At 45.1% G+C, this 22,247-nt stretch overlaps 1 protein-coding gene across 1 annotated transcript in view; it reads right to left on the bottom strand.

The window, feature by feature from the left end:
* The window catches only part of AQR (aquarius intron-binding spliceosomal factor), a 151,906-nt gene that overhangs the window by 115,358 nt on the left and 14,301 nt on the right, over positions 1-22,247 (bottom strand). Inside the window, exons 5-14 of the mRNA XM_069732514.1 lie at positions 20,854-20,974; positions 19,295-19,438; positions 18,275-18,343; positions 18,068-18,168; positions 11,260-11,336; positions 10,853-10,917; positions 9,681-9,797; positions 9,482-9,595; positions 7,892-7,995; positions 2,126-2,228 (exon numbers count right to left, since the gene is read on the bottom strand). Coding sequence (XP_069588615.1) covers positions 2,126-2,228; positions 7,892-7,995; positions 9,482-9,595; positions 9,681-9,797; positions 10,853-10,917; positions 11,260-11,336; positions 18,068-18,168; positions 18,275-18,343; positions 19,295-19,438; positions 20,854-20,974 — 1,015 coding nt within the window. The remainder of the gene's footprint in view (positions 1-2,125; positions 2,229-7,891; positions 7,996-9,481; positions 9,596-9,680; positions 9,798-10,852; positions 10,918-11,259; positions 11,337-18,067; positions 18,169-18,274; positions 18,344-19,294; positions 19,439-20,853; positions 20,975-22,247) is intronic.

The raw sequence follows: 22,247 nt of genomic DNA, 5'->3' as shown, positions 1-22,247 counted from the left end.
TCGAGTTGTGCCAGCTTCTAGCCTCCCATGGAGGCTATTGAAACATGGCAAAAGGAAAAAAAATGTTTTGAAAAAAAAAAATAAAGTTTAAATCACCCCCCTTTCGCCCCATTCAAAACAAAATAATAATAAAAAAACCAAACCTACACATATTTGGTATCGCCGCATTCAGAATCGCCCGATCAATAAAATAAAAAAAGGATTAACCTGATCGATAAACAGCGTAGCGAGAAAAAAAATCAAAACGCCAGAATTTCTTTTTTTGGTCGCCGCGACATTTCATTAAAATGCAATAACAGGCGATCAAAAGGACGTAGCTGCACAAACGTGGTATCATTAAAAACGTCAGCTCGGCACGCAAAAAATAAGCCCTCATCTGACACAAGATCCCAAAAAATGGAGACGCTACAGGTATCGGAAAACTGCTCAATTCTTTTTTTTGCAAAGTTTTGAATTTTTTTTTCACCACTTAGATAAAAAATAACCTAGACATGTTAGGTGTCTATGAACTCGTAATGACCTGGAGAATCACAAATCACAGGTCAGTTTTAGCATTTAGTCACTTATCAAAAAAGCCAAACAAAAAACAAGTGAGGGATTGCCTTTTTTTTTTTTTTTGAAATTTCAGATTTGGAATTTTTTCCCCATTTCCTATTACAAGACATGGTAAAACCAATGGTGTCGTTCAAAAGTACAACTCGTCCCACAAAAAATAAGCCCTCACATGGCCATATTGACGGAAAAATAAAAAAGTTATGGCTCTGGGAAGAAGGGGAGCGAGAAACGAAAACGCAAAAAAGAAAAAGGGCTGTGTCTTCAAGGGGTTAATTTATATTTAAGTGGTGAAAAATAATTCCAAAATTTGCATGAAAAAGTTGTGTCTCCATTTTTCAAGAGCTGTAGTGTCTCCATTTTTCAGGTTCTGGGGCCGGTGAAGGCTTATTTTTTGCACCCTGAGGTAATGTTTTTATTGATACCATTTTGGGTTACATACGATGTTTTAATCGCCTCTTACTGCTTTTTATTATAATGTTGCAACTACAATAAAAAACGTAATTCTGGAGTTTCGATTTTTTTCTCATTACGCCGTTTGCCGATCTGATTAATTTACGTTATATCTTGATAGATCGGATATTTCTGAATGCAATGATAGCAAATATATGTATTTATTTGTTGTAGTTTCAATGGGGCAAAAAGGGGGGTGCTTTGAACTTGTAATTTTTTTTTATTTTTTTTCATATTGTTAAAAACATTTTCCCCCCACTTTTTACTATATTTAATAGTCTCCTTAGGAAACTTGAAGCTGCGATCAATCAATCGCCAGAGATATACATAACGGGGGCTTCAGAACTGCTATGTGTAGCAAAAATCACGATTTCCTATGAACGTTGGCCCCAAGATGGTGAAATTCACAGTGACAGGCGTGGGGAGGTCTCCTGCAGACCCCAGGCGGTCATGACAACCCATCAGTGCCCCCCCGATCACGTGACAGGGCGCCGATGGGCGGGATTTGTGTCAAGCTTCTGGCTGGTGCGTTAAGTCCCGCTTTCAGAGAGTGACAGTGGGATTTAGCTGGTTAACAGCTTAGGGGGAGGGGTAGATCCACCCATCGCTGTTAAAGGCTGATTTACTCAGCTACTATGTATGGGGAAAGATGTGGGCTCAGCGTCGAAGTTGCATCAAAGTCGGGGGCATGATATAGGGCATAAATATACGTCTTTTGTTGTGAAGGAGTTAAAGGGTCAAACTTTGACTAACTGGTGGCAGTGGGGAGGTACTGGTCTTCCTCCTGGAGGGCAGATAATTTGCATGCCTTTATCTCTCTATAGACAATGTGATTGTTTACTTCTTGCACTATAAGAACATCTTTAGTAATTAATGTATGCTTTACCTCTAAAATCAAGTTACATGCAATGCATCTAATGCAAGTACATCCACTAATGACAAAATCCCACCCAGCGCAGAAGGCTACACCCACAACACGCTGCCCCAATGGAGTGTCAAGTGTTATTTTAATGGAAAGGTTAACTGTAGAAATTTTAGTTAAACTAAAACACAATAAATATAATAATAAAACCCATGTAAGGAACCAAGAGAAAGATGTACCATAAATATAGGAACCTACCAGCAGCTCCAGCAGGACCTCACGGTTGTATTTCGTTTCTTCCCCTTCAGCCAAAGCCGGCAATAAACACAGGTACGAGGCCACTTGGTGGAGAGTGTTAGGACTGGGGGAAAAAAAAATAAATAAAAAAAATAAACTGGGCAGAATCCACAAGACACTGTACTCTACCAGCCCACTGGAAGCAAACCTTTGTACATCGCCCCAGAATATGTAAGGCGTGTATGAAGAATAACAAGCTCTACCTGACTTTTCTCCTTCCAGGACAGTGCTATGATGGCACGGGGGCTACTCTTGCATACAGACCTGTGTGACCCGGACATAGCAATAATCTGGTACAAGGGCTTGTGTTTGCAGACAATGGAGCGTGAACCTGAAATGTCCTTTCAACATTGCAATGAACAGATGTTTCGCTGAGTGCCATTTTTGATGTGTTTATCACATTTTCTTGCCACACTATTGAATTCAGTCTCACTGTACTCCCTCTTCAAATATTATTGTACCTGAGGTCTAAAATAACAAACGGAGCTGTTACTTACCGTCCCCAGGTCCTGTGATGCCTCTAGGCTGCAGTGATGACATCACATCTTCAGCACTTGTAACCGCTGCAGACAGTCACTGTGCTCTGAAGTCTACCACAGCAGAGCCTCTGTGCACAGTGATTGTCTGCATTGGTTCTAATTGCAATAGATGTGATAACACTGCAGCCCATCACTTGGCTTAGAGGTGCTAAGCTGAGCGACTGACTGTAGCAGTATATATGACGTCACCTACATGGCCTATCAATAAAGACTGAGGCTGTGCAAGACCCGGGGAGGTGGAGTTACAGCTCTGTTAGTTATTTTAGTCCTCTGCAACAAAATGGTGCAATAAAATGTGAAAATATAATGGAGTAGCAGCACGTGGAAGAGTCTACAGAGATCCCTTTAATTATTAACCCCATGTTAAAGCGACAGCACTATAGCAGCATGAGTTACACTGGGAAATGCTGTAACAAACCATCCGTCCTGCAGCTCGTGCCCATATAATGCAGCATTAACGGATGTGGCATTTAGAATTGTCTATGGGCATCTGGCACAGGGAATAAGGGGCTCCTAGTTATCTGCAGAGGGACCCACTCACACGTGTGCTGATGGTTTACTGTATCATAAAACTGCAGGCTGAGGGCATTTATGCAATTTAGGGAACTCAGAGGGGACTCCGAGTGTAATCATAATCTCCATCTCACCAGACATTAGATGCTGCAGAACAGCTTTCTGAAGTGCAAGACAGATTCCAGGTCATTAATGATTGATTATAAAGAAATTGTCCGGCCATAGGATATTGTTCAACAGTATCAGATTGTGACAGGTCTGTGCAGCGCGGCTCTGTTCAAAGTTTACGATCCTAAGGGTGCAGCTGTATAACTTTGGCAGTGTACCAACTGGCCGGCGGCTCTCCCGACCCGAGCGTGGCAGCTGACAAGAACCGCCGGCCAGTCCATGCAATATGTTCCTATCACGGCCGTCTGACTGCGCCTTTAACCCCTTCGCGCCAGCCGCCGTACTAGTACTGCGCTGCCGGCACTGCATAAGTGCCAGCAGCAGTACTAGTACGGCGCACCGATCACCGCGGTCTCGCGCTGAGCGCCGCGGTGATCGGGTGCGGGTGTCAGCTGTATATGACAGCTGACACCCCGCAGCAATGCCCACGATCGGCGCTATCGCCGATCGCGGGCATTTAACCCCTCTGATGCCGCTGTCAGTAGTGACAGCGGCATAGAGGGGGATCGCGCAGGGACGGGGGCTCCCTGCGCTCTCCCACCGGAGCAACGCAATGAGATCGCGTTGCTCCGGTGACCCGGAAGGAGTCCCCGGATCCAAGATGGCCGCCGGACTCCTTCCGGGTCATGAAGTGACCTGGCTAGCCGGCGCCTGCTAAGAGCAGGCGCTGGAAAGCCAGCTAAGCTGCCTGTCAGATCGTTGATCTGACAGTGTGCTATGCACAGTGTCAGATCAACGATCTGATCTAATACAGAGATGTCCCACCCTGGGACAATGTTAGAAAGTAAAAAAAAAAAAATAGAATGTGTAAAAAAAAAATTTAAAAAAATCCCCAAATTAAAAAAAAAAAAACATTTCCCAATAAATACATTTATTTATGTAAAAAAAAAAAAAAAACAATAAATGTACACATATTTGGTATCGCCGCGTCCGTAACGACCCGCTCTATAAAACTATCACACTAGTTAACCCCTTCAGTGAACACCGCAAAAAAAAAAAAAAAAAAACAAGGCAAAAAACAACGCTTTATTATCATACAGGCGAACAAAAAGTAGAATAACACGCGATCAAAACGACGGATATAAATAACCATGGTACCGCTGAAAACGTCATCTTGTCCCGCAAAAAAAAAGCCGCCATACAGCATCATCAGCAGAAAAATAAAAAAGTTATAGCTCTCAGAATAATGCGATGCAAAAACAATTATTTTTTTATATAAAATAGTTTTTATTGTGTAAAAGCGCCAAAACATAAAAAAATTACATAAATGAGGTATCGCTGTAATCGTACTGACCCGAAGAATAAAACTGCTTTATCCATTTTACCACACGTGGAACGGTATAAACGCCCCCCCTAAAAGAAATTCAGGAATTGCTGGTTTTTGTTCATTCCGCCTCCCAAAAATCGGAATAAAAAGCGATCAAAAAATGTCATCTGCCCGAAAATGTTACCAATAAAAACATCAACTCGTCCCACAAAAAACAAGACCTCATATGACTCTGTGGGCCAAAATATGGATAAATTATAGCTCTCAAAATGTGGTGATGCAAAAACTATTTTTTGCAATAAAAAGCGTCTTTTAGTGTGTGACAGCTGCCAATCATAAAAATCCGCCAAAAAAACGCTATAAAAGTAAATCAAACCCCCCTTCATCACCCCCTTAGTTAGGGAAAAATAATAAAATGTAAAAAAATGTATTTATTTCCATTTTCCCATTAGGGTTAGGGCTAGGGTTAGGGCTAGGGTTAGGGCTAGGGTTAGGGTTAGGGCTAGGGCTAGGGTTAGGGTTAGGGTTGGGGTTAGGGTTTCAGTTATAATTGGGGGTTTCCACTGTTTAGGCACATCAGGGGCTCTCCAAACGCGACATGGCGTCCGATCTCAATTCCAGCCAATTCTGCTTTGAAAAAGTAAAACAGGGATCCTTCCCTTCCGAGTTTTCCTGTGTGCCCAAACAGTGGTTCCCCCCAACATATGGGGTATCAGCGTTCTCAGGACAAGTTGGACAACAACTTTTGGGGTCCAATTTGTCCTGTTACCCTTGGGAAAATAAAAGCATAGGGGATAAAATATCATTTTCGTGGAAAAAATTTTTTTTTTATTTTCACCGCTCTGCGTTATAAACTGTAGTGAAACACTTGTTGGTTCAAAGCTCTAACAACACATCTAGATAAGTTCCTTGGGGGGTCTAGTTTCCAATATGGGGTCACTTGTGGGGGGTTTCTACTGTTTAGGTACATCAGGGGCTCTGCAAATGCAACATGACGCCTGCAGACCAATCCATCTAAGTCTGCATTTCAAATGGCGCTCCTTCCCTTCCGAGCTCTGCCGTGCACCCAAACAGTGGTTCCCCCCAACATATGGGGTATCAGCGTTCTCAGGACAAGTTGGACAACAGCTTTTGGGGTCCAATTTGTCCTGTTACCCTTGGGAAAATGAAAGCATAGGGGATAAAATATCATTTTCGTGGAAAAAAATATATTTTTTATTTTCACGGCTCTGCGTTATAAACTGTAGTGAAACACTTGTTGGTTCAAAGCTCTCACAACACATCTAGATAAGTTCCTTGGGGGGTCTAGTTTCCAATATGGGGTCACTTGTGGGTAGTTTCTACTGTTTAGGTACATCAGGGGCTCTGCAAATGCAACATGACACCTGCAGTCCATTCCATCTAAGTCTGCATTTCAAACGGTGCTCCTTCCCTTCCGAGCTCTGCCATGCACTCAAACGGTGGTTCCCCCCCACATGTGGGGTATCAGCGTACTCAGGACAAATTGGACAATAACATTTGTGGTCCACTATCTCCTGTTACCCTTGGGAGAAAAAAAAATTGCGGGCTAAAACATCATTTTGTGGAAAGAAAAAATGATTTTTTAATTTTCACAATGCTACATTCTAAACTTTAGTGAAACAATTGGGGGTTAAAAGTGCTCACCACACATCTAGATAAGTTCCTTAGGGGGTCTTCTTTCCAAAATGGGGTCACTTGTGGGGGGTTTCCACTGTTAAGGCACGTCAGGGGCTCTCCAAATGCGACATGGCGTCCGATCTCAATTCCAGCCAATTTTGCATTGAAAAGTCAAATGGCGCTCCTTCCCTTCCGAGCTCTGCCATGCGCTCAAACAGTGGTTTATCCCTATATATGAAGTATCGACGTACTCAGGACAAATTGCAAAACAACTTTTGGGGTCCAATTTATCCTTTTACCCTTGGGAAAATAAAAAATTTGGGGCAAAAAGATCATTTTTTGTGAAAATTAAATATAATTTTTTTTTTACGGCTCTACATTATAAACTTCTGTGAAGCACTTGGAGGTTCAAAGTGCTCACCACACATCTAGATTAGTTCCTTAGGGGGTCTACTTTCCAAAATGGTGTCACTTGTGGGGGTTTCCACTGTTTAGGCACATCAGGGGCTCTCCATCGTGACATGGGCTCCGATCTCAATTCCAGCAAATCTCGCATTGAAAAGTCAAATGGCGCTCCTTCCCTTCCGAGCTCTGCCATGTGCCCAAACAGTGGTTTACCCCCACATATGGGGTATCAGCGTACTCAGGACAAATTGTACAACGTCTTTTGTGGTCCAATTTCTCCTGTTACCCTTGGTAAAATGAAACAAATTGGACCTGAAGTAAAAATTTTGTGAAAAAAAAGTTAAATGTTCAATTTTTTTAAACATTCAAAAAATTCCTGTGAAGCACCTGAAGGGTTAATAAACTTTTTGAATGTGGTTTTGAGTACCTTGAGGGGTGCAGTTTTTAGAATGGTGTCACTTTTGGGCATTTTCTGTCATATAGACCCCTCAAAGTCACTTCAAGTGTGAGGTGGTCCGTAAAAAAATGGTTTTGTAAATTTTGTTGCAAAAATGAGAAATCGCTGGTCAACTTTTAACCCTTATAACGTCCTAACAAAAAAAAATTATGTTTCCAAAATTGTGCTGATGTAAAGCAGACATGTGGGAAATGTTGTTTATTAACTATATTATGTGATATAACTCTCTAATTTAAGGGCATAAAAACTAAAGAGTTTGAAAATTGCTAAATTTTCATAATTTCCGACAAATTTTTGTTTTTTTCACAAATAAATGCAAGTCGTATCGAAGAAGTTTTACCACTATCATGAAGTACAATATGTCACGAGAAAACAATGTCAGAATCACCAGGATCCGTTGAAGCGTTTCAGAGTTATGACCTCATAAAGTGACAGTGGTCAGAATTGTAAAAATTGGCCCTGTCACTTAGGTGAAAACAGGCTTTGGGGTGAAGGGGTTAATGAAGGTCATTAATAGCATAACAACATATGACCTAACAATCCTTAAAATATTCCTGCTTTTTTAGTAAGATCTGTGGCATCTGAGTTGGGTAATATGATGTGCTGCAGCAGCAGGGACACAGAGCTGTATATTACACACTGTAATAGAGAAGTTAAAAAAAAAGAGATGGTGCACAAAGTCAAATCAGTGGCTGATAGATAAAAAGGAAAAGCCCAATGTGCAGCTTGTGTTCACGTACCTGAGTGCTCCAAAGCACTTCACAAGGGATTCCCGAGTGTCCACAGCTGCCACATTGCGGAGAGCAAAACTGTAGAGCTCTGGGAAGTGGGCGAAAGCGGCTCTCTGTGTGGACAAATGTGTGAGAATGAGTGACGTGGAAAGACACACAATCCCTGCACATTACAGCTGAAGGTACACAAGCTTTCCAGTGCTCATATAATGATGACCAGTGGGACAGCCGGCAGCCCCAGTGATCAGCTGTCATCATCTCCAACAGTGGCAGCATGGACCAGTGTACAGAGGTAACACAGCATGTCCGTATACAGTGCATTGTGCTGGCACAGCAACTTTAGTCACCGCTCAGTACATGGTGAGCAAAGGCTGTAAGCATGTCCACAGCCGGCTCAGAACTGAGCTGTCAATGTGCCATGACATGCCTACAATGTGCACTAAGCGGTGAATAAAGGTGTGCCACCACAACTCTGTGACTGAAGCACGCCTGCAGAATCCTGACACTGTGTGGTATGCACACTGTCGAGATTCACCAGTATTGTCAATGAGACCGGGGGGTCATGTGACAGCAAGTATGCGTACGTGTCGTCACATTCCTACTAGTCGTGCCTGGCTTCTCTCAATACAAGTGAACTGAGAGAGGACGAACACATCTAGTTGGCATGTTATTGCATGCATACAAATCGCTCACCATCACCAGCAATAACGATTTATCCTCAAAGAGTGTGTACCACACATTGTAAGGATTAAGAAGTGACTGCAGACTTATTAGAAGACTGGACAACCCCTTTAAAATGTACGGTATTCTTTAGTATATATATATATATATATATATATATATATATATATATGCATATGTGTATATATATATATAAAAGTTAAATGTTACACTCTGTATTAAATATAAAAAAAATAGAAATCTTGCCATTTTCACACCGGCCACTGTTTTTTTTTTTTTTTTTTTTTTTTTAGACTTAACTTTATATTGTTTCAGGAAACAACATATGTACATAGTCACAATGGTAAGCTCCCAAATACTACTGTTTGCAATGACGTGTCTAATAAGGCTGTTCAAAGGAGCCAAAATTCTTTAAAAAAAAAAAACCACGTAATACAAAAACCTGATTTAAACAATAGGTCGTTTTCTGAAGGCAGCTCCCCTTTAAGATTCTAAACATTTTTTTCACGTACAGTTTGTAGGGAACAAAGGAATAATTTTCAACAGTGGTATGGAGCAGATTTTCAGCAATGATTAGTCAGTGTCGTGTCAGATTTTACAAGCAGTTTTTCATCAATGATGTGAAATATAAATAAAATGACAAAGCTTTTCCTAGCCTTTGCAATGTTAAAAATGTACAGCAGTTAGCACATGGATGGCCTCTGTGTGCTATTTGTGATTGTAACAGACCTATAGACTTGTAGAGATTATTCTACTCCATGATAATCTCCTGCTGCTAAAACACTGATTATATTGAAACTACAGCACTACAGCACACAGCCCAGTAAGTGACACATCACTGGAATCGGGCTCTCTTGCTCCATATTATGCTGCTCTCAGACGAGGTAGAAAGTTAACACCTACACAATTTACCCTTACCTGTAGTGAGGTGATACGGTCATAATGAATTGTTGTCATCTCGTTTTCTGTGAGAGCGTTTCCTGTCTGGTCATTGATTTCGAAGCCAGTGTAAAACTTCAACATGTCCAGGAGCTGTTCAGGCGAGTATTAAAACAAATATTAAAGCAAGTTTAAAAATGAAAACATACATGTGGGTTTCTTTTAAAGCAGAAAATACCTGAGAAAATAAATGTCCTTCTTGTTCTCTCTTGGAGAGGCTGGATAAGTAGCAGTGGACCACAAGGTGGGAGTCATCCAGCACTGTATTAAACCAGCGACGGGTGGGAAGTAAAGCCTGGGGGGAATAGAATTACTAGTTTAAGGCTGACACTTAATACCTATTCTCTACTTCTAGTGAGTACAGTCCAGCTTTCCTTTATGAAATTGAACAGTGAAGGTGGGAAAAGCTGCAGCCATGACAGTCAGACCAGCTCATACAGCACCTGAGATATGTCTAGGCCTCTCTAGAAGTCTCCAAATAAGTCTAAATAAGTAACTAAACAAACCGATGGCGCTGAACCTGGTCTATAGAGAGCGGGAATTCAGCGCCAGATAGTGGTCCAACACCAAGGACACAAAGAAGTAGGGACAGCCTTGGACAGTAGACAGTGGGAGTGAGCATCTTATCATAGCCGATGTGGTAGTGTAAAGACTCCTCAACGCGTGGAGGAATGGGACCTGGAAGACAGTGCTCAAGGGTGAGGAACATACAGTGACCAAATCAGTCGCCTGCTTGTCTTTATGCGATACTGTAGAAGGAGGGCCAAACACTGAAACTTTCTAAATAGCCAATAAACATCTTAAAAACACGTGTTGCCGTCTATCTGGATATTTGGCTGCAGCTGCAGGGAAAAAATGAAGTTATAGACAAGTGTGTGTCAGCAGAGCTGTGAGCAATCCCCCAGTCTGCTCCATCATGGACATCCTGCTCCATATGTACACTGTGTGCTGAGCAAAATGCTACTCAAGGAGCAGGGTGGGGGATTAAAGTGGGCTATATACACGTCATAGCTCCGCGACCACACGACACAGCAACGACACACATCAGAGCTCCGCCGCCACACACTTGTCTGAACGCAATCGGCTATAGGGAAAATATCACTTCATTTTCTCCCAGCAGCCGAACTTCCAGTTAGTTGGCCACATGTGCTAACGATGGGAATTGGCACTAGGACTACCAGCAAATACTATTATTTGGATGACAGGTTCCCTTTAATCAGTTCGGCATCCTAACCATACCATCATGAAGCACTTTTCTCACTAAGGTCTTCTATGAGATAGCGCGGAGTTGTAAGACCACAGACACACATACGTAACATACTATAGTTCATCAATCTCTTTCCACGTTACCTCCAGGTCAATGATCAGTTCTATGAAACGTTCGCAGTAATGTATTTTCTCCACAGAGACGGGACCTAAAGAATGAGAAGATCTTGTCTCAGGCAGTAGCATATGAATAAACCTTGAAGGAGCTGCTGCAATCTCTATACAATACTAGAAATAAATCCTTACTGATTGGCATCTTAGATGGGTCTTTATTTTATGAAAAAAAGAGCAGAAGCTGTATTGCGAGTGTTTTATTGCCACCCATGGATGAAAAAACTTTTTAACATTCAGGAGGCTTCAAACCTATAGTTGTAATCCTGCTCTCAGCTGAGAAGTGAGTACACCTGCTAGAGGCTAGGAAATGCTCTGTGAGCTACATCCGCAGGTCTTCTGAGAGATATGGGGGCTACACAGAACAGCTGCTGACGTACCTGTCTCTGGGATTGACTGAAGAACAGACAAGAACTTCTGTATGAGGTGCCTTAGAAATTTTCTCTCCTGGGTGGCTCTATAAGGGTGATGGCAAAAGGAACATTGTGAGAAAAACATGCAGTGAGTTTATACATGCATAGCGTTGTACATGAGCAGCACCGCCATTATACACACAGACCTCAGCGGCACTCCATCTACAAAGATCATGAGAGACGTCAACAGTAGTGATGAGCGAACGTGCTGGGATAAGGCATTATCATGCTCAGGTGCTAACAGGGGGTCTTCGGCGTGCTCGAATACTATGTTCAAGTCCCTGCGGCTGCATGTCGCTGTAGCAACACATGCAGGGATTGCCTTTTTGTTAGGCAATCACTATATGTGTAGCGGTGGTCGACATGAAGCCACGGGGACTTAAACATATTTTACGAGCACGCCGAAGACCCCCTGTTAGCACCTGAGCATGATAACGCCTTATCCCAGCAAGCTCGCTCTTCACCAGTCAACATGAAAAAGAACATGAAATTAGCCAGTGGTAAATCCAACTAATATAATGTGTCAGCGTTTTGGATTAAAATGTAACCTTTATTTTATATCTCTAAAAGGTAAAATACTCAAAACAACAAAAGAAAAAAAAAAAAGGAAAATAGGGGGGAAATAGGGATTTTGTGTACTCACCGTAAAATCCTTTTCTCCGAGCCACTCATGGGGGAACACAGGACCGTGGGTGTATGCTGCTGCCACTAAGTAAATACAAACAAAGTTAGCTCCTCCTCTGCAGTATACACCGCCCACTGTCTCCGGATATTACCAGTTCGGTAACAAAGCAGTAGGAGATTAACAAAAAATTAACCGTAGGTACAACATGCCAGAAGACTAGGAACGCTCATCATAGGCAACAGGCTATAAGGGGTAGGTGCTGTGTCCCCAATGAGTGGCTCTGAGAAAAGGATTATACGGTGAGTACACAAAAATCCCTATTTCTCCATCACCACATTGGGGGACACAGGACCGTGGGACGTCCCAAAGGAGTCCCTAGGTGGGAAACAACAACATAACAGTGAAAACTCATGGCACCTGCTGTCTACAGGTGCGCTACCGCTGCCTGCAGAATACGCCTACCCAGGCTCGCATCTGCAGAAGCCTGAGTATGGACATTATAAAGCTTTGAGAAAGTGTGCAGGCTAGACCAGGTCGCAGCTTTGCAAACTTGCTCTGCAGACGCTTGATTCCGAAGGGCCCAGGAAGCACCCACCGACCGAGTGGCGTGTGCCCTGATACCCGCTGTGATAGGCTTGCCTCTGACGCGATAAGCCTCTTGAATAGTCGAATGAATCCATCTGGCGATTGTCGACTTAGAAGCGGCCAGTCCCTTCCGGTGTCCCGCCGAGCATGGACAGAGCTTCCGTCTGTCGAAAGGGTGCCGTCCTAGACAAGTACTTCCTGAGAGCTCTTACAAGATCTAGGGAGTGAGGAGCCTTCACCACGCGGTGCGTCGGAGCAGGACAAAATGACGGAAGTACGATATCCTCGTTAAGGTGGAAGGAAGACACCACCTTGGGAAGAAAGGTAGGGGATGGTCTGAGGACCACCTTGTCTCGGTGGAATGTAAGGAAAGGCGTCCGGCAGGAAAGGGCAGCCAATCCGAGACTCGTCTGATTGACATAATAGCGACAAGAAAAACCACCTTCCATGAAAGGAGAGATAGAGAGATGTCCTGCAACGGCTCAAAGGGAGATTCCTGCAGGACACCTAGGATCAGATTAAGGTCCGAAGCCTCTAGAGGTGCTCTATAGAGAGGCACCACGTGGGAGACTCCCTGAAAAAACGTTCTCACCTGAGGCTTTGAAGCAATTTTTTCGCTGGAAGAGGACGTTGAAAAACAACAGAGGGCGACCTCTACTTCTGCACCATTCAAAGAAAGTCTTCCAGGTCCGATGATAGAAGCGCAATGACACCGGCTTTCGGGCATTGATCAAGGTGGAAACTACTTCGCGAGAAAAACCTGCTCGACTCAGAACCCAGGATTCAACAGTCAAGCCGTCAAATACAGGGCCCCTGAGTTCTGTTGTAGATCGGACCCTGAGAAAGCAGATCCGGACGATCTGGAAGTCGCCATGGAACATCTGCGACGAGCTGGCCCAGCGAGGCCAATCTGGAGCGATGAGAATCATCGGCACCCCCTCCGCCCTGATTACTCTCGGAAGCAAGGGCAGGGGCGGAAATAGATAAGGAAGGAGAAACTGACTCCAAGGAAGGACCAGCGTATCCACTCCGATTGCTCTCGGGTCCTGAGACCGGACTATAAACTGAGGTACCTTGGCATTGAACTAGGAAGCCATCAAGTCCACGTCCGGAGTACTCCTACGAAGGCAGATCTGTTGGAAAATGTCTTGATGGAGAGACTACTCTCCTTAGGCAAGACCTTGACGGCTGAGAAAGTCCGCGGCCCAATTTTCCACTTCTGGAATGTGAACGGCCGATATGCACGAGTGGTTGTTTTTGGCACAGCGAAGTATGTACTAAACCTCGCGCATTGCAGTTCTGATGCAGGTGCCCCCCTGATGATTTATATAAGCCAGAGCTGTGGCATTGTCCGACTGGATACTGACAGGGTGGCCTGCTAGGAGATGATGGAACCGCCTCAGGGACAGCCAAATCGCACGGATCTCCAGGATATTGATTGGAAGGCGAGACTTGTGATAAGTCCAGGTCCCTTGTGCAGTGTGATGCGAAAAACCGCTCCCCAGCTGAGTAGGCTGGCATCGGTAGTGACTACCAGCCAATGGACTGGGAGGAAGGACCTCCCTTGGAGAAGAGAGGTTCGGAGCAACCACCATTGGAGTGTCTGCTTGACCTGAGGGGTTAGAGGACACGGTCAGTCGAGGGAGAAAGGACTCCCATCCCATGCGTCCAGCAGTGCGTGCTGAAGGGGACGAAGGTGCAGTTGCGCAAACGGAATTGCCTCCATTGCGGCCATCTTCCTGAGAATCCTCATGCCGAAACAGATGAAACAGGGGGATGGTTGACGGAGCCTCCGGACCCCTTGTTGAAGAGATAGGACCTTGTTCCGAAGGAGAAGCAAAAACCCGCGGGAAGTGTCCAAAGTCATGCCCAGGAGGGAGATCCACTGAGGTGGAACAGGAGACGACTTTTTTAAGTTGATCAACCAGTCCAGCCGAGAAAGAGTATCCAAGGAAATGAGGACGCACTCCTCGCAGGCTGGGAAGGATGGAACTTTGACTAGCAGGTCGTCTAGATAGGGGAGCACGACTAAACCCCGAGTAGAATGGCCATGACAGCCACCATGAGTTTGTGAAAACTCTGGGGGCGGTGGCAAGGCCGAAAGGTAAGGCTGTGAACTGAAAATGTTCCTCGCGGACAGCAAAGTGAAGGAGCCTTTGGTGAGGCGGGAAGATTGGGATGTGAAGATACGCATCCTGAATGTCGATAGAGGCTAAGAACTGGCCCTGCACCATCGAGGCAATGATGGAACGGAGAGACTCCATCCTGAAATGTCGGACCTTGACAAATCTGTTTAAAAGCTTTAGGTCCAGGATGGGCCTGACTGTTCCATCCTTTTTGGGGACCATGAACAGATTTAAATAAAAACTGTGGAACCTTTCGTCTTCTGGGACAGGGACAATGACCCCGTCTCGACGGAGTGACTCGATGGCCTGGGAAAAAGCCAGAGCGTGAGTTCCCGCTTCGGGAGGCCAGGATGCAAAGAACCGGGTTGGAGGGGGAGAGGAAAATTCGATCTTGTATCCGGAGGACACCATATCCCTGACCCGCCCGTCGTGAACGACAGCAAGCCAGGTATGGCGAAAAAAAAGAAGGCATCTGCCTACTCTGCTGGTGTCGTCCGGATGAGATTGCGAGTCATTTAGTAGAAGATCTTTGGGGTCTGGATCCCCTAGATCTAGGCTGCGTGGAGCGGCCCCTCCAGGAGTGGTTGGGCCTGTGCGAGGCCTGTGAGCTTTTGTCTCTGACGGTACGGAGCCCCGAACCAGGGGAACTGGCCGATGAGGACCATGCGTAATTGCCACGAAAGGACCGAAAGCGAGCCTTTGGCTGTTGGCGGAACGGTTGTCTGAATCTCTGCTGGGGAAGGGAAGTACTTTTCCCTCCTGTAGCGTCTGAAATCAGTTGGTCCAGCTTTTCACCAAATAAGCGGCCACTGAGATATGGAAGGGTCGTTAAGGACTTTAGATGCAGCCAGTTTCTCAGGCATAGTGCTCTTTTAATCGCCACAGCGCTTGAAGCTGTAAGTGCAGAGCAATTAGCTGCGTCCAGGGAAGCGTTTACTAAGTAATCGCCAGCCAAGGAAATTTGATTAGCTAGCTCCGTTATGTCAGAGGGGAGATCACTGTTCTGTAAGGCCTTATACAGAGAGTCTGCCCAAAGAGTCACGGCTTTGGCTACCCAGGTAGCAACGAAAGAGGGAAAGAGTGCCGAGCCTGATGCTTCAAACACTGAGCGGGCGAGGCTGTCAACTAGGCGATCCGTGGGATCTTTGTTGGAAGATCCGTCTGGCAGGGATAGACGAGTTTTGGAGGACAAACGTGAAACAGGAGGATCCACAGGAGGGGATTCTGTCCATTGTTTGCGGAGGTCAGGAGAAAAAGGATATTTGGACTGCAGAGACCTCTGACCTGCAAAGCGTTTGTCCGGACGCTCCCTATGTCGCTGAACTATGCCCTGGAATTCCGGGTGATTGGCAAACACCCTGTGAGGACGCTTGGTCCTTTTGAAGGACACCGAATTATCTGTATTAGAGGTCGCAGGCTCCTCATCAACCTGAAGTGACTGGTTGACGGCCTCAATGAGACTATCTATAGTGCTCTGATAGCCTGGCAACTCTAGATCAAGAGGCCCATCAGACTCAGCTTCAGAGTCCTGGTCAGCACAGGTGCCTGGGGAGCGAGAGCGGGAAGCAGAGCTAACGGACGCCAAGGCATCAGAAGGCCTGGGGGACGAGCTACGAACGCACATCCTAGATGCCCACTTGTGTCTGGAATGAGAGCGGCCCCTGCAGGACGAACATTCCCCTGCTGTAGGGAAAGTTTCCTGAGCAGGCGGATTAGTGGTCCTGCTCCTGGATGGATCCTGGAGGGACTCGATTGCTTTAGTCAAGGAAGCCATAGATTGCGAAAGTGACAAAGCCCACTCAGGGGGGCTGGTCACCGCAGGCTCGATCGCGGCGGGGGCTCCTGAGCGCATTTAGGGTCACAAGCATGACAGAGCGGAGCAGTATGCCAGCTTGGTAGCGCAGCCTGACAGGAGGTGCAAGAAGTGAAAAATATCGTATGCGTTTTTACAGATTTTTTGGAGGGTTTAGGCAGAGACATGTTGTACCTGCTACCTCCAAAAGAGACTGCAGGACTGTTGAGGGGCACTTTATGTGCAGCTACAATAGCAGGGCACTCAGTTTGTAAATGCAGGAGGAGGAGGGCCTGTGTCAGTGTGCAGAGCACCTACCCAGGTCCTGGTGTCCAGTCGCAGCGCTGTGCCTTATGCTGCAGTCAGTAGCCGGCGTCCAGAGGCTCATTTGCTCCAAAGATGGCCGCCGAGAGTTTGTGGAGCGCTTCACGCAGTGTGCGAGAAGCGCTAAACCAGTGGGTGGGGCCTCAGGTGTGACGCGCGGTGGACGTAGTTGTGGCCTAGCTGGGGCCAAAGTCGGGGACTAAATTAGCGGCCAGGCCCGCGGTGTGCTCGGGAGCCCTCCACCCCCCTCAAGACTCACCGCTGAGGTCCTTTTCAGGCGAGGTATGAGGGGAGGTGCAGTAACCCTCGATCCGTCGCCCTCTTGATGAGGAGGTGGAGAGGGACTAAGGAGCTCCATGCAGCACCGCTGTTATTCAGTTGTGGCGCAGAGGGCGGCCGGACTATCAAAAGGTGGCCTCTGTGTATCTGAAGGGTTCGCTCTCCTAGGATTTCACAGGGCTATCTCGGCCATGAATCCCACATCACAGGAGAGGATACGGGGAGCTGAAACTCGCCTGTTGAGGTTTTGCGGGAGATCGGCCCCCTTAAAAGGGGCCGTCGCCCCAATAATCCTTTTGCGCAAAAGGCAAAAAAAGAATAAAAAAATAAATATAAAATAAGAATGTCTGAAAAAAACAGATGCAGTGTGCCTCCTACAGACACTAAGCAAGAACTGGTTAGCTGAGAGCCAGCAGGAGAGTGTATACTGCAGAGGAGGAGCGAACTTTCTTTGTATCACTTAGTGTCAGCCTCCTAGTGGCAGCAGCAAACACCCATGGGCTGTGTCCCCCAATGTGATGGAGAAACCCACTTTCTCAAAGTGCAAGGTGCACAAGTCAAACAATACTCAAAAGCTGTGGAGTGCATATAGATTTATGGAGTTATAAGTGTATAAACTCCTATTAGAATATATTGGTCTGTGCCTTATAAGTATTACTGCATTATTAGGATTGCCCATTGGGTCTTATCCAGTGAGTCTAGTCTGTATATATAACCCATGCACAGAGGAACTTGCGGGGACTGCCTGTAATGCAGTAATACTTATAAGGCACAGACCAATATATTCTAATAGGAGTTTATACATGTATAACTCCATATGTCTATATGCACTCCACAGCTTTTGAGTATTGTTTGAAGTATGCACCTTGCACCCCTATTTTCCTTTTTTTTCCCTTTGTTGTTTTAAGTATTTTAACTTTTAGAGATATAAAATAAAGGTTACATTTTAATCCAAAACGCTGACACACGAAAAAGAAGATCCCCAGCCTGAACTAGTACATTGTGAATTACTGGTCTCCATGACCTACTGATATATTTACATACACTTCACGAGCCTTATCGTCCATTTTAGCATCAGTTTTCTTAATAAGGTTCCAAAACTTTTTCAACTTTGGACTTTTCTTCAATTCTTGCTCCAGCCGAGCCTATAAATGTAAGAAGGTATCAGTGCACATTAGGAAATTAACCACTGCATCATTACACATAGAGCCCATGTAACAATGGTGTATAAATCAGCCTGCCTATACTTACAGGCTGCAGGCAGATCCACATAGGCAGGGAAATCAGCTGCTGGATCTGGCCACGGATTAAATCAACTTCCTGAAAAAAGAAAAAAAGAGCAGGTTATCAGAAAATATAGTGTCCAACAACGACAGATAGGATTTGCCAAAAATGGAGGGGGCACTGCATCTTCTGCTATAGTTACCATAATTCACTACAGATGGTAATCTGTACACACCCTGCCACGGGCGAGGAGTGTCAAGTGAACCGTAAAGTATGGGGCGATGAACATTCACTTCATATTAGGGAACATGACAGTCATGGCACAAGATTCATATGGCCATCATGTCCGGGAGCTGCACATCCCACGATGCCAGACCAGAGAGGAGAGGAGCTGCACATCCCAACGATGCCAGACAAGACAGAAGAGAGAGGGGCTGCACATCCAAACGATGCCAGACCAGACTGAAGAGAGAGGGGCTGCACATCCCAACAATGCCAGAACAGACAAAAGAGAGAGGAGCTGCACATCCCAACCATGCAAGACCAGAGAGAAGAGAGAGGAGATGCACATCCCTACCATGCCAGACCAGACAGAAGAGAGAGAGAGGAGATGCACATCCCAACCATGCCAGACCAGAGAGAAGAGAGAGGAGCTGCACATCCCAACCATGCCAGACCAGAGAGAAGAGAGAGGAGCTGCACATCCCAACCATGCCAGACCAGAGAGGAGCTGCACATCCCAACCATGCCAGACCAGAGAGAAGAGAGAGGAGCTGCACATCCCAACCATGCCAGACCAGAGAGAAGAGAGAGGAGCTGCACATCCCAACCATGCCAGACCAGAGAGGAGCTGCACATCCCAACCATGCCAGACCAGAGAGAAGAGAGAGGAGCTGCACATCCCAACCATGCCAGACCAGAGAGGAGCTGCACATCCCAACCATGCCAGACCAGACAGAAGTGAGAGGGGCTGCACATCCCAACCATGCCAGACCAGACAGAAGAGAGAGAGGAGATGCACATCCCAACATAAATTCAGACACTTACCAGACTGTTGAAGCAGTGATCTAAGAACAGAAGTAAAATTGTGCGCTCGTGTAATGAGAAGTCGTTCTCGGACTCTTCAGCCACAGACGCCTCTAGAATACACTTGAAGAATGAGGGGAAATACTCTGGTTTCTTTTTGAAAGTCTGAAAATTACAGATAATACATTTTTCAGAGAAAGCAAAGTACATTTATGAACACAAGATGATATTTTGTAATACTCCAAGTGATGCAGTAGTACAAATGTAAACCACACATTATACAACATATCATCTGTGCTATATTTTAAAGGGGTCGCCTGGTGAAAACATGCTGTCATCTGTACGCAGTACAGCTATAACTTACTGATCGGGGGGGATCTGACAGCTGGGATTCGGACAGATTGGAAGAATGGGGACTATTTATCCCCATTACAGGAAAAAATTATTAGGTCTGATGACCAACTGCTAATCTAGTCATTTTGGAGCTGCCAGGAAAACTAGAGCGCAGCGCCTATAGGCAACGAATGGATCAGCGGTCAAACAAGCGCACTGCCACTCCAGTTTTAAGGGGATAACGGCAGATCCCAGCTGTTGGACTCCAACTAATCAACAAGTTGACTCCTATCATAACTAGTTTACAATGGACAAGCCCTTTAATCTCTTAACATAAAATGAGGTTTAGGTACAAACTGAAGCAGTCCATGTAGGTGTGCGTACTGAAATCTTTTTTAAGCCTATGCTCATCAGTTATGCCAGGCACGCCCCCACAGGGTAGGCTATCGATCACTGATTAGCACCGCCCACAGGACTGATGAGCACCGCCCACTGGACTGATGAGCTCAGAATGAACAGGGATTTTAATGAATAAGTGACAGGGTATAATAAAACTTTTTCTAACAAAACTACATAGGACTCTGCTCAGCTCTTTCTGATCTATAACCTGCAGACTGCACAACCTCACAGACTCAGAAGATCCTAAGGCCTCATTCATCTGTCCATGAAACATGTACAAGTTCCTTCTGTGATTTTCACAGATAGAACATGACCCAGTACAAAGTACACAGCTGTTCATTTCTTTGTTTTGGGGGGGGGGGGCACCATATCCTGAAAAAGAATCATGGAGAAACATCCATTTTTTATTTGACTCCAAGAGCAAAATCACCAGTACAAGTCTGCGTCTGTGAAAAGTACAGACAGTGCGGGGATGTCATTCGCGCGAGGTCCAATTCTAGCACTATAGTGTAAATGAGAAGACATACAATTTGATTAAAAAAAGAAAATCACCGGTGATAAAAACTGAAACGGCTCAAACGCTGATGAAAATCTAATCCGCTTTTCATTTTTCACGTACAAATAAAGTCACGAACATTGAATGACACGTAGCAGAGAATAGCATGTGTCGCACATATAATAAGCTGTCGTTTAGGCATTTATATATCACTTATCTGTTTTGTTTTTTTTAAATAAAACACTAGTTAACATGATGAAAAATAATTACAAGCCCTACTACCAAGGCAAAACATAAACATGTGTTAAATTCTTTTTAAATAAAGGAAGTGTCAAGACTTCACAGCTCTTACCTCCCAGGCAGGGACATTCTCCCGAAATTTCTCATTTACCATACAGCAGATGGACATAAGGTACGCTTTACTGGATACGTCAGGTGAGTAATTCAACCACAGGTAGTTTTCCAAGTATTGACTGTTGTAAATGCAAATTACATTGTTTAGGACTTCAGACAAACTAAGCGAAGTATTAAAATGGGCAAGATGAATGAAGTGGCCACCATACATTTCCTAATGACCCTCCTTGTTACAAGTCTTACAGAGTGATGCAGCACTCCTGAAATTGCTATGATATTGGGCCATGCTAACAGAAACATCAAAAGTTTAGTTACAAATAGTCACCAGGGTTACAAAACATGTGTTCATAAAAAAAGACGCTCATTAACTGCCGAAGATGTGAGAAGAACCGATCAGGAAGCTATTATCCTCAAGGGCTATCAAATTCCAGAACTGCAACCTCCCTGGAGGCCCAGAAGTACAAGGTGTTCAGTGCTCAGAGACATGGCTAAGGTAAGGAAGGCTGAACACGACCACCACTGAGCAACATACAGAAGTACAAGGTGTTCAGTGATCAGAGACATTGACGAGGTAAGGAAGGTTGATACCGACCACCAATGAGCAAGACACAGAAGAACAAGGTGATCAGTGCTCAGAGACATGGCGGAGTTAAGGAAGGCTGAACATGACCACCACTGAGCAAGACACAGAGGTACAAGGTGTTCAGTGCTCAGAGACATTGACGAGGTAAGGAAGGTTGATACCGACCACCAATGAGCAAGACACAGAAGAACAAGGTGTTCAGTGCTCAGAGACATGGCCGAGGTAAGGAAGGCTGATACCGACCACCAATGAGCAAGACACAGAAGAACAAGGTGATCAGTGCTCAGAGACATGGCCGAGGTGAGGAAGGCTGAATCCGACCACCACTGAGCAAGACACAGAAGGGGAAATGTCAAAATTTGGCCAAAAAATATTTGAAGATAGATTGTTCAAAGGCTTTATGGACTGATAAGATGCGAGTCACTCTTGACACCCAAGATGGGTCAAGGCTGGACCAGCAAAGGACACACACCTCCACTTCTACACAGACGCAAGTAGGGTGGAGGTGGGCACTGTTATGGGCTGGGAATATTAAAGATGAGATAGTTGAACCTTTTTGGGTTGAACATGTACTCAAAATCAACTCCCAAACCTACTGCCAGTTTTAAAAGAATCTTTCGTCAAGCAGTTATAACGAAAAAGTCTGCATCTTTCAACAAAACCATGATTTTTATGCAGGACAATGGTCCATCGCAGCATCGAAGTCTCTACAGCTCGGCTGACGGTAATGGCCCTAAAGGGAACCTGTCAGCAGTTTTAGCCAATATAAGATGCTGCCACTGCCTTTCAGGGCTTATCTACAGCATTCT

Source organism: Ranitomeya imitator, chromosome 1 (genome assembly GCF_032444005.1).
Source record: "Ranitomeya imitator isolate aRanImi1 chromosome 1, aRanImi1.pri, whole genome shotgun sequence".
NCBI lineage: Eukaryota > Metazoa > Chordata > Amphibia > Anura > Dendrobatidae > Ranitomeya > Ranitomeya imitator.
This window is presented reverse-complemented; position numbering and strand designations above follow the sequence as displayed.